The sequence below is a fragment of the Oncorhynchus tshawytscha genome, linkage group LG02 (assembly GCF_018296145.1).
Source record: "Oncorhynchus tshawytscha isolate Ot180627B linkage group LG02, Otsh_v2.0, whole genome shotgun sequence".
NCBI lineage: Eukaryota > Metazoa > Chordata > Actinopteri > Salmoniformes > Salmonidae > Oncorhynchus > Oncorhynchus tshawytscha.
Window position 1 is genome coordinate 25,937,014 of NC_056430.1, and position 13,163 is coordinate 25,950,176.

The 13,163-nt window shown below is 40.6% G+C and overlaps 1 protein-coding gene across 8 annotated transcripts in view; it reads right to left on the minus strand.

The window, feature by feature from the left end:
• LOC112218854 (polyhomeotic-like protein 2) overlaps positions 1-13,163 on the minus strand; it is a 39,198-nt gene that overhangs the window by 22,956 nt on the left and 3,079 nt on the right. For 2 of the 8 annotated variants that reach the window (XM_042295723.1, XM_042295718.1), the window contains exon 1: positions 1,632-1,811. The exons of 2 other annotated variants lie outside the window; for them this stretch is intronic. In XM_042295723.1, the coding sequence (XP_042151657.1) occupies positions 1,632-1,675 (44 nt within the window). In that variant the 5' untranslated portion in view covers positions 1,676-1,811. Of the gene's footprint in view, positions 1-1,631; positions 1,819-13,163 lie in introns of those variants that run through there. 4 more of the 8 variants (XM_042295727.1, XM_042295729.1, XM_042295724.1 and 1 more) reach the window with 4 other exon arrangements.

Genomic DNA, 13,163 nt, shown 5'->3' on the forward strand with positions numbered 1-13,163 from the left:
AAAACAGCTTCTATCTCAAGGCCATCAGACTGTTAAACAGCCACCACTAACATTGAGTGGCTGCTGCCAACACACTGACACTGACTCAACTCCAGCCACTTTAATCATGGGAATTGATGGGAAATGATGTAAATATATCACTAGCCACTTTAAACAATGCTACCTTATATAATGTTACTTACCCTACATTATTCATCTCATATGCATACGTATATACTGTACTCTATATCATTGACTGCATCCTTATGTAATACATGTATCACTAGCCACTTTAACTATGCCACTTTGTTTACATACTCATCTCATATGTATATACTGTACTCGATATCATCTACTGTATCTTGCCTATGCTGCTCTGTACCATCACTCATTCATATATCCTTATGTACATATTCTTTATCCCCTTACACTGTGTATAAGACAGTAGTTTTGGAATTGTTAGTTTGTTGGTTATTACTGCATTGTCGGAACTAGAAGCACAAGCATTTCGCTACACTCGCATTAACATCTGCTAACCATGTGTATGTGACAAATAAAATTTGATTTGATTTGATTGATTTGACTGGGAAAGAGAGAACCTAGGGATGAGATTGAGTTTTTGGAATGTATTGTGGATTTTTACTGTGTGAGTGGTTGGGGGAGGGTTGTGATGGAAATAATTTAATAAGATCTTTAACAGCGATGCTGCAATTCCTAAGCTATTTTCTCTCCCCTCCTTTTAATTCTACTTTCAGTGGATTCAGGCATAGCTGTAGCATACAGTGCACTGTAGGTTAAGAAACATTGAGTGATGACAAACCTCGCCTTGTTCCACCATAAAGTCTGGTACTGTGTATTACAACCTCATGCACAACCAGACTAACTCCAACACACAGCATCATACAGTTACTGGTTACCCATGGCTATAGAATACAAAAGCATTATGCTGCCAAAAATTCCAATCATTGAGAGCATTATTTCACATCTGGATGTACCCCCTATAATTAAGCCTGCTCCAGAGAGAGAGTTACGCCTGACATCTAGTCTGGTTACACAGGGATTTTGGATCGAACAAAGCATTGTTCTCTTCATCATGGTGTAGGGAACAGCCTCGGACTTATTGCCTTTTCTGGCAAACCTGCTGCCCCTGTCTCTCCAAGAGGAATCACTCATCCATCAGTCATGGAACCCTACTCCCCCACAACTGGCAGGCAGCAGGAATCCTGTACTGGGTCGCATTGGTGAGAGCACAGGGCTACACTAGGAGTGGGCTGTATTGCAAACCAAGTTTCTAGACACAGAGATATAACAAATATGCTATTGGATTCATAGGCTTGCTCTTGTCATTCCAGACAAAAATGAGTCTGGTGTCAATTTGCATTTGTCTCTACAGAGCTAAGAGTGCGGTAAGAGCAGTAGCCCATCATCACTTATCGAGGACCGGGACGGTTTGTGTTGACACATATATATACATATATATACACACACACACACATATACATACACACACACCACAAAATGCATTAGTCAAATTATCGGGATCTAGATATAGTAAAAGAGCACAGCTAATGTACATCAATGGCTTTTAGAAAGGCTTTATGGGTATAATAGAACAAGGGGTGCTGCAGAGACAACACCCCCAATGCTCCTACCTCCTCTGGGCCCCCCAGCGTGCTGCGGGAGTGTGATGCCCCATCCCCCGGGACCCTGGTCCTGTAGGATGCTGCTCCTCTTTGTCTGCCTATGTCTGTGTGGTGGATTCAAACATTAGCCTCTCTCTCTCTATCCCCTACTAACACTCTGCTCCCCATCCCAACATCAACACAGATACAGCCTACCAACCAGGCCCCTGCCTTCCTCCTGATTATGAGGTATCCTAGCGACAGTCAACTGGGTGCCTATGGAATCCCAGTGCAGTGCAGTATGCTGATTGGTCAGAAGGACCCTCTCTAATGAAGATGATGATAATGATTTCACCCTCTACCCCCCTGCCAGAATACTGAATATGGTAGCATGAAGCCTCGGCCATATAATACCAAACCATCACCAAAATCATATTGGATAAGCACAAAACTCAATCTGTAAATGTATAGAGCTATCTATTTATTTTACAGAAAATGTTATTAAATCTGTTATTGCATTAGGACATTAGTTAGGCTATAACATCAGTCTATAAGCATACATTGTAGTCTACACATGAACATTCAGGATAGGGTCATATACAATGCCTTCGGAAAGTATTCAGACCCCTTGACTTTTTTGTTATATATCCATATTTTGTTACGTTTCAGCCTTATTATAAAATGTATTAAATATATTTTTTCTTCATAATTTACACATAACACCCCATAATGACAAAGCGAAAACAGGTTTTTAAAACAGAAATACCTTTACATAAGTATTCAGACCCTTTGCTATGAGACTCGAAATTGAGCTCAGGTGCATCCTGTTTCCATTGATCATCCTTGAGATGTTTCTACAACTTGATTGGACTTCACCTGTGGTAAATTCAATTGATTGGACTGGATTTGGAAAGGCACACACCTGTCTATGTAAGGTCCCACAGTTGACAGTGCATGTCAGAGCAAAAACCAAGCCATGAGGTCGAAGGAATTGTCCGTAGAGCGCCGAGACACAGATCTGGGGAAGGGTACCAAAAATATTTCTGCAGCATTGAAGGTCCCAAAAACACAGTGGCCTCCATCAATCTTAAATTGAAGAAGTTTGGAACCACCAAGACTCTTCCTAGGGCTGGCCGCCCGGCCAAACTGGGCAATCGGGGAGAAGGGCCTTGGTCAGGGAGGTGACCAAGAACCCGATAGTCACTGACAGAGCTCTAGAGTTCCTCTGTGGAGGATAATCTTTCAGAAGGACAACCATCTCTGCAGCACTCCACCAATCAGGCCTTTATGGTAGAGTGCCCAGACGGAAGCCACTCCTCAAAAAACGTCTGCTTGGAGTTTGCCAAAAAGGCACCTAAATACTCAGACAATGAGAAACAAGATTCTCTGATCTAATGAAACCAAGATTGAACTGTTTGGCCTGAATGCCAAGTGTCACGTCTGGAGGAAACCTGGCACCATCCCTACGGAGAAGCATGGTGGTGTCTGCATCATGCTGTGTGGATGTTTTTCCACAGGCAGGGACTGAGAGACTAGTCAGGCAAAGATGAACAGAGCAAAGTACAGAGAGATACTTGATGAAAACCTGCTCCAGAGTGCTCAGGACCTCAGCTGGGGTGAAGGTTCACCTTCACACTGTACAACGACCCTAAGCACACAGCTAAGACAACGCAGGAGTGGCTTCAGGACAAGTCTGAATGTCCTTGAGTGGCCTAGCCAGAGACTGGATCGAACATCTCTGGAGAGACCTGAAAATAGCTGTGCAGCAACGCTCCCGATCCAACCTGACAGAGCTTGCGAGGATCTGCTGAGAGGAATTGGAAGAAACTCCCCAAATACAGGTGTGTCAAGCTTGTAGCGTCGTACCCAAGAAGCCTCGAGGCTGTAATCGCTGCCAAAGAAACTTCAACAAAGTGCTGAGTAAAGGGTCTGAATACTCATGTACAGTTGACGTCGGACGTTTACATACACCTTAGCCATATACATTTAACTCTTGGAACTACCCATCCCGGATCTGGGAGAATTGTCAGCAACTACACTAATTAGCATAGCACAACGGTCAAATAATCTTACTAGAAAATATTCATGAAATCACAAGTGAAATATAGCGAAACACAGCCTTAGCCTTTTGTTAATCACCCTGTCGTCTCAGATTTTGAAATTTTTAGTTTAATACTTTTGACCAGAGGACATTTCTCCTAAAAGACCGATTTTTGTCCCCATTTGCAGTTGCAAACCATAGTCTGGCTTTTTTATGGCGGTCTTGGAACAGTGGTTTCCTTCTTGCTGAGCGGCCTTTCAGGTTATGTTGATATAGGACTAGTTTTACTGTGGATATAGATACTTTTGTAACTGTTTCCTCCAGCATCTTCACAAGGTCCTTTGCTGTTGTTCTGGGATTGACTTGCACTTTTCACACCAAGGTACGTTCATCTCTAGGAGACAGGTATGACAGCTGCGTGGTCCCATGGTGTTTATACTTGTGTACTATTGTTTGTACAGATGAACGTGGTACCTTCAGGAGTTTGGAAATTTCTTCCAAGGATGAACCAGACTTGTGGAGGTCAACAATTTTGTTTGAGGTCTTGGCTGATTTCTTTTGATTTTCACCTGATGTCAAGCAAAGAGGCACTGAGTGAAGGTAGGCCTTGAAATTTCCGAGCTGTTTAAAGGCACAGTCAACTTAGTCTATGTAAACTTCTGACCCACTGGAATTGTGATACAGTGAATTATAAATGAAATAATCTGTCTGTAAACAATTGTTGGAAAAATTACTTGTGTCATGCTTTACAGCTAAAGCATCCTAAAGATTGATTCTATACATCGTTTGACATGTTTCTACAGACTTTAACGGAGCTTTAACGGAGCTTTTTCTCATTTTGTCTGCAACTAGTGAACGCCCAACGGAACCCCTCAACAACATTCCACTGAAAAGGCAGCGTGCGAAATTCAAAAATATATATTTTTTGAAATATGTACCCTGTTAGGGATGATGCGAATTTTCGCAGCTTTTTGTAAAAAATCGCGCAACATTTCAACGTCCTGCTACTCATGCCAGGAATATAGTATATGCATATGATAAGTATGTGTGTATAGAAAACACCCTGAAGTCTCTAAAACTGGTTAAATCGTGTCTGTGGCTATAACAGAACATGTTTAGGAGTAAAAATCCCAGGGAAAACTGTTCACCAAAAACACAAAAAAATATTCATCCGCCAGTCAATGTATTGCCTAAGGCGATAGAAAATAGATGAGGTTCCGATTACAATGCCTACAGCTTCCACACGATGCCGCCAGTACTGGCATTTCATGGCTGGTTTATCCTTGGTGAGATGACGTATAGGCACTTCCTGTCTTGGGGCGCACCGGAGGAAGTTATGAAAGTGGAAAAATGGACGATGATTTCAAGACTTGCTGCTATCGAATACAGATCGCCCCGTGATCAATTTGATCGATTATTAACGTTTATTAATACCTAAAGTTGGTTTACAAAAGTAGTTTGAAGTGATTTGTAAAAGTTTATAGGCAACATTTTTAATTTTAAAAAGTGATGTTGCGTCTTGTAAAGGTGCATTTTCCTGGATCTGACCGGTCTTCATAAAATGACATTTTGGGGATACAATGACGGATTTAATCGGGAAAAAGACCCAATTGTGATGTTTATGGGTCATATAGGAGTGCCAACAAAGAAGCTCGTCAAAGGTAATGAATGTTTTATATTTTATTTCTGCGTTTTGTGTAGCGCCGGCTACCGCAAAATCTTTTGTTTAGGTCTCGTTCAGGTATTTTGGGGGGGGTGCATGCTATCAGATAATAGCTTCTCATGCTTTCGCCGAAAAGCATTTTACAAATCTGACATGTTGGCTAGATTCACAAGGAGTGTAGCTTTAATTGAGTATCTTGCGTGTGTGTTTTAATGAAGTTTGAGTTTTATCGAGTACTATAGGTGGCGCTCTGAAATTTCCGCTGATTCGGTTCCTGTGCAGGAACCACATCCGTAACAGGCGTGCGAAATTCAAAAATATATATTTTTTGAAATATGTAACTTTCACCCATTAACAAGTCCAATACAGCAAATGAAAGATAAACATCTTGTTAATCTACCCATCGTGTCCGATTTAAAAAAATGCTTTACAGCTAAAGCACAACATGTGATTATGTTAGGTCATAGCCAAGTCGAAAAAACACAGCAATTTTTCCAGCCAAAGAGTCACAAAAAGCAGAAATATAGATCAAATTAATCACTAACCTTTGATGATCTTCATCAGATGACACTCATAGGACATCATATTACACAATACATGTATGTTTTGTTCGATAATGTGCATATTTATTTCCAAAAATCTCAGTTTACATTGGTGCCTTACGTGCAGTAATGTTTTGATTCCAAAACATCCGGTGATTTTGCAGAAATACTCATAATAAACATTGATAAAAGATACTAGTGTTATTCACAGAATTAAAGATAGACTTCTCCTTAATGCAACCGCTGTGTCAGATTTCAAAAAAACTTTACGGAAAAAGCATAATCTGAGAACGGCGCTCAGAACCCAAAACAGCCAGAGGAATATCCGCCATTTTGGAATCAACAAAGTTAGAAACACCATAAATATTCACTTACCTTTGATGATCTTCATCAGAAGGCACACCCAGGAATCCCAGTTCGACAATAAATGACTGATTTGTTCCATAAAGTTCCATCATTTATGTCCAAATAGCCACTTGTTGTTAGCGTGTTCAGCCCAGTAATCCATCTTCATGAGGCGCAGGCACTTCATCCAGACAAAAACTTGAAAAGTTCCGTTACAGTCCTTTAGAAACATGTCGAACGATGTTAAAAACATCCTAAAGATTGATTCCATACATAAAACATAAATAATGTTCCAACCGGAGAATTCCTTTGGTCTTCAGAAAAGTGCTGTTTGAATGAATGTCTACGAGCCTGCTGGTGCCTACCATCGCTCAGTCAGACTGCTCTATCAAATCATAGGCTTAATTATAACATAATAACGCACAGAAATACAAGCCGTAGGTCATTAATATGGTCGAATCCGAAAACTATAATTTCGAAAACAAAACGGTTATTCTTTCAGTGAAAAACGGAACTGTTCCGTATTTTATCTAATGGATGGCATCCCTAAGTCCAAATATGCTGTTACATTGCACAACCTTCAATGTTATGTCATAATTACATAACATTTTGGTAAATTAGTTCGCAATGAGCCAGGCGGCCCAAACTGTTGCATATACCCTGACTCTGTGTGCAATGAAGAAGTGACACAATTTCACCTGGTTAATATTGTCTGCTAACCTTTCTTTTAGCTAAATATGCAGGTTTAAAAATATATATTTCTGTGTGTTTTTTTAAAGAAAGGCATTGATGTTTAAGGTTAGGTATACGTTGGAGCAACAACAGTCCTTTTTCGCAAATGCGCACCGCATCGATTATATGCAACCCAGGACACGCTAGATAAACTAGTAATATCATCAACCATGTGTAGTTATAACTAGCGATTATGATTGATTGATTATTTTTTATAAGATAAGTTTAATGCTAGCTAGCAACTTACCTTGGCTTCTTACTGCATTTGCGTAACAGGCAGGCTCCTCATGAGGCAGGTGGTTAGAGTGTTGGACTAGTTAACCGTAAGGTTGCAAGATTGAATCCCTGAGCTGACAAGGTAAAAATCTGTTGTTCTGCCCCTGAACAAGGCAGTTAACCCACCTAGGGCCGTCATTGAAAATAAGAATGTGTTCTTAAACTGACTTCCCTAGTTAAATAAAGGTGTAAAAAAATATATATATATATTTTTTTAAATAGGCAAAATCGTTGTCCAAAAATACAGATTTCCGATTGTCAAGAAATCAGCCCTAATTAATCATCCGTTCCGATTAATTGGTCGACCTCTAGTTTAGACGCCAATCCTACCTACCTACAGGTTATGGAAAATTTGCTCTGACCATTTCTCCAGTTGGTGTCCTGAAGGAGAAAGCTTCTACTTCGATCTCAAAGACAAACAAAAACACTATAGTAAAAAGTACAGTAATGTCTGAAAAAAACACTACTGTATATACTACAGTATAGTACAGTTCTCACAAATACTACTGTAAATACTATGACATACTACAGTTTATTTACTACAGTATTTATACTATAGTTAACTGCAGCAAAGTCTGCATAAACACTACAGTGAATAATATAGTATTTATACCATAGTACACTGTAGTATTTTTTCATGTGGGAATTCAAAGCCTTTGTGTTTCTGAGAAGTAATATGCTAATAAAGGAAAGATGTACCGGAATTCTATGGTGTGGCTAGAGTTCATCAGTTTCCATTTTGGTGCCATGGACTATGAATACAGTACACCACAGTTGAGTTTGTAAACAATATTGAGCTTAAGTACTGTGTAGATGCCAAATGCATGATTCAGGGAATGTAGGAAAGCAAGAATGTAAGAGAGCATAGTATTAGAAAACAACAATATGCCAATAGCTTCTATTCAGAGTTCATGCTGTATTTTGTTCACTCCATGGAAATAGAAATGGCCATCCCTTGAGGTTTTAGATGGTGGATGAGTACTCTGTCCAAACAGACAGTCAGTGTACTACATTTGTTGGAGTGTGTAACAAGTAGGGTGGAGCAGTATCCAGTTAGGAAAGGAAAGGCAGTTAGGAAAGCAAAGGCTAGCTTTTTCAAACAGAAATTTGCATACTGTACCAAACTCCAAAAAGTTCTGGGACACTATAAAGTCCATGGATAATAAGAGCGCCTCCTTACTGCTGCCCACTGCACTGAGACTAGGAAACACTGTCACCAAAGCCCCATATACTACCCACCACTGCGACCTGTATGCTCTCATTGGCTGGCCCTCGCTTCATATTTGTTGCCAAACCCACTGGCTCCAGGTCATCTATAATTCTTTGCTAGGTAAAGCCCCGCCTTATCTCAGCTCACTGGTCACCATAGCAGCCCCCACCCGTAGCACACGCTCCAGCAGGTATATCTCACTGGCCAAAGCCAACTCCTCCTTTGGCCTCCTTTCCTTCCAGTTCTCTGCTGCCAATGACTGGAACGAATTGCAAAAATCACTGAAGCTGGAGAGTCATATCTCCCTCAGTAACTTTTAAGCATCAGCTGTCAGAGCAGCTTACCGATCATTGAATCTGTAAATAGCCCACCCAACTACCTCATCCCCATATTATTTATTTTTTGCTCCTTGGCACCCCATTATCTCTACTTGCACATTCATCTTCTGCACATCTATCACTCCAGTGTTTATTTGCTAAATTGTAATTATTTTGCCACTATGGCCCATTTATTGCCTTACCTCCCTAATCTTACTACATTTGCACACACTGTATATAGACTTTTCTATTGTGTTATTGACTGTACATTTCTTTATCCCATGTGTAACTGTGTTGTTTATGTCGCACTGCTTTGATTTATCATGGCCAGGTCGCAGTTGTAAATGAGAACTTGCTGTCAACTGGCCTACCTGGTTAAAACCTTTTATAACTAGGGGGCAGTATTTTCATTTTTGGATAAAAAACGTTCCCATTTTAAACGGGATATTTTGTCACGACAAGATGCTCGACTATGCATATAATTGACAGCTTTGGAAAGAAAACACTCTGACGTTTCCAAAACTGCAAAGATATTGTCTGTGGCCTCCCGGGTGGCGCAGTGGTTAAGGGGGCTGTACTGCAGCTCCAGCTGTGCCATCAGAGTCCCTGGGTTCGCGCCCAGGCTCTGTCGTAACCGGCCGCGACCGGGAGGTCCGTGGGGCGATGCACAATTGGCCTAGCGTCGTCCGGGTTAGGGAGGGCTTGGTCGGTAGGGATGTCCTTCTGGGTTGGATGCGCGCTGTGTTAAGAAGCAGTGTGGCTGGTTGGGTTGTGTATTGGAGGACACATGACTTTCAACCTTCGTCTCTCCCGAGCCCGTACGGGAGTTGTAGCGATGAGGCAAGATAGTAGCTCCTACAACAATTGGATACCACAAAATTGGGGAGAAAAAGGGTAAAAAATTCAACAACAAAAAAATATATCGTCTGTGAGTGCAACAGAACTGATGTTACAGGCGAAACCCAGATAAAAATCCAATCAGGAAGTGCTGCATTTTTTGAAACCGCCTCATGCCAATGACTCCTTATATGGCTGTGAATGAGCTACGAATGAGCTTACGTTTTCTACGTATTCCCCAAGGTGTCTACAGCATTGTGACGTATTTTTACACATTTATGTTGAATAGCCGTAAGGGACCACATTTAGCAAGTGGTCACATGATGGCTCCCGCAGAAAATCTTGCGTAAAGTACACAAGTAGCCATTTTTCCAATCGCTTCTTATGAGAAACCAATTGTCCCGGTGGATATTTTATCGAATAGATATATGAAAAACACCTTGAGGATTGATTCTAAACAACGTCTCTGTCGATATTATGGAGCTAATTTGGAAAAAAGTTTGGCGTTGTAGTGACTGCATTTTCCGGTCGATTTCTCAGCCAAATGTGAAGAACAAACGGAGCTATTTCGCCTACAAAAATAATATTTTGGGAAAAAAGGAACATTTGCTATCTAACTAGGAGTCTCCTGAGTGAAAACATCCGAAGTCCTTCAAAGATAAATTATTTAATTTGATTGCTTTTCTTATTTTCGTGAAAATGTTGCCTGATGCTAGCAGAGCCTAGCCATAGCATTATGCCATGATAAACTTACACAAATGCTTGTCTCGCGTTGACTGTAAAGCATATTTTGAAAATCTGAGATGACAGTGTGATTAACAAAAGGCTAAGCTGTGTCTCAATATATTTCATTTGTGATTTTCATGAATAGGAATATTTTCTAGGAAGATTTATGTCCGCTGCGTTATGCTAATTAGTTTGAGGCTATGATTACGCTCCCGCATGCGGGATGGGTAGTATCAAGAAGTTTTAACTTAAAAAAAAAAAGGTGAAATAAAAGTTTTTTTTTAAATCCAGATTTTCATACAGTCTTACTGTTTCTGTACCATACCGGCTATACGGTATAACCAGAAGTGCACACAAGGGGCGCTATATTTGACATACAAAACAATTTAAGCAACAGAGATCTTTGATCCAGGAGGGGATTGAATGTCTCTGCTGTAACCAAGAAGCTTGAGCTTGACATCTAGCCACTTAGCTAGCATGTTAGCAAACCAAATGCATTGCTGGAGCCCTGAGCTGGATATCATTTATTTGACACATCTTAAGATTTCTACTTATAGTTGGATAAGCAGTGGCGTAGCACGCACCCCCACAATGTAGGGATGCCCTCAACCCCCCCACCCCCCAAAAAACAATACCCCAGGAAACAGTATAAATGGTATATCCCCCATAGTAACAAGAGAGAGAAAGTCTCCCTTGATCCAGAGGCCGGATCGATCTGGGGTGTAATTGAGCTGTCTGACTCGGATGGACTTTTATTACACAGCTGAGTAGGCCATTACAAAGAGAGTCTGGCCCCCTTCCAGGTGTGTGCGTCTACGACTCGTGGCAGTGTGTGCCTTCGTAAGTGTGGATGCGTGTGTGTGTGTATTGACAATTAGCCACACGTGGCCCATTCACTAAGGACGTGTGGCAGTAAGGCTGCACAATTAATCAAATTTAGATAGAAAATTCAATATCCATATTGCAAGAGGCTGTGAATCTGCAATATTTTGAAACACCACTCTGCCGCATGTAATGTCCGTTTTAATAGTTTACTCCATTTGCTACTTGAGTCATCTCTCTCCCGCTACCCACACACACCAGGCCCCGCCCCTGTCAATCAAGGAGTGCAGTTGCTCGAACACCACCACTTGCCGTTCCAAGTTCACTGTGCATGGTCAATGCAACAGATGCAACAATCCATATGAGTTCTATATTTACACTATTTGTTTGTGTATCTTACTCTGCAAATAGCTAGTTAGTTTGTATTTTCTTACAAAGTTGTGGCATAAAAAAAATTGTGCTACCCGCTAATGTTAATCACTAGTTCGCTACAGCCTGACACTAGTGCTGATGTAGGCTTAGATCAGCAAGTTGTTTGTGCTACGGTATGTTCTAAATAAAAGAAGAATAGGCAACGCATGAATATGTTACATGAATCAAGAGAAAAATGTAACATCTTAGGGTCCCCTAGAAAACATTGGCCAACAGGTTCCTACAATGGTCACAAGAATTCCTCCCTGGCTTTTTAATTCGTTAACATGTCAAACACATTCAAAGTGCCCATTGTAATTCCAACTATATAACTAGAATATTAATATTATTTCCAATTGCAACAGTTCACTCAAGTGTTTTGATCTAAATCCCAAGTCAAATCGCAATCTTTTTAAAATGTATTTTTTAGTGATGCACCGATATGATATTTTTGGCCGATACCCAATATTTTCCTTGCAAAAAAACCTGATACCTGATATTTACAATTTTAGCACCCTTTTAAGCATTCTAGTACAGTTAAATAGTTAACACACACACATGGACACAGCGGTCTAAGGCACTGCATCTCAGTGCAAGAGGCGTCACTACAGTTCCCGGTTCGAATCCAGGCCGTCATTGTAAATAAGAATTTGTTCTTAACTGACTTGCCTAGTTAAATAAAAGGTTACACACACCAAAACATTATTTTGTTGGCATTTACGTATGTCCCCATTAGCAGTAAAACATAATCTAAATCTATTTCTTTCACTTACTTGCTGTGCTGTTTCTTGTTAATTTGTTCAGTCGTTTCATTCTCAACCCGGATTTCTATGGAACGCCGTTTGGGTCTAAGCGTGTCAAAAAAGATACACGTCAAATACTGTAAACACATAGTTCGTGGCAAGTGTTTACTTGTTTGCAGACTTTTTTGTACAGCTTTGACAGTGCTACTGTATATTTTTTGACATGCAATGACCCAACGGTGTTCCATAGTATGCATGTTGTGAAGCTAATAGCAGTGACGCTATTACTGTGTAGTTCCGGTGGAGCAGCATCTGGAAAATAGTGCACTTTGTAGTGTGTACCGGTGCTCGACCAATCGGCGAAAGCCAACATCACCCATGACAGAGAACGGCTAATTGTTAATTAAGGGCAATGAATTCCATTATCTTGGCGTTAATGTATTTCGCATTTGAGTTGTCTCTCTGAAATTTTCTTACTCTTTCAAATGACTGCTCGACTTGTTGACTGCTCGATCCACACATCAGACATTGTGGGCTAGGTTAGGAATGCTGTGTTGCACGTGTAGCGCAAAATGTTATGTAGCGTGATTACGTCCTGTTGACATCGGTTTATAACATTGACGTTAAACTAGACATCGGCCCAATACCGATGTTGGCATTTTTAGCTAATATTGTTCAATTCCGATATGTTCACCTATATATATCGTGCATTCCTAGTATTTTTTATTGTTATTAGATTTTTGGGCCCATACTGTTCAGCCTTATGTGGCAGCATGCTACAACAACAACAAACAAAAAAATCTCCCACACCAGATGTAGCCCAGAGGACCTGCCTGCTCTTTCTCTGCTTTTCTCTACATCTTCAATTAGAACAATACTACACCCAGCTGTTAGGTG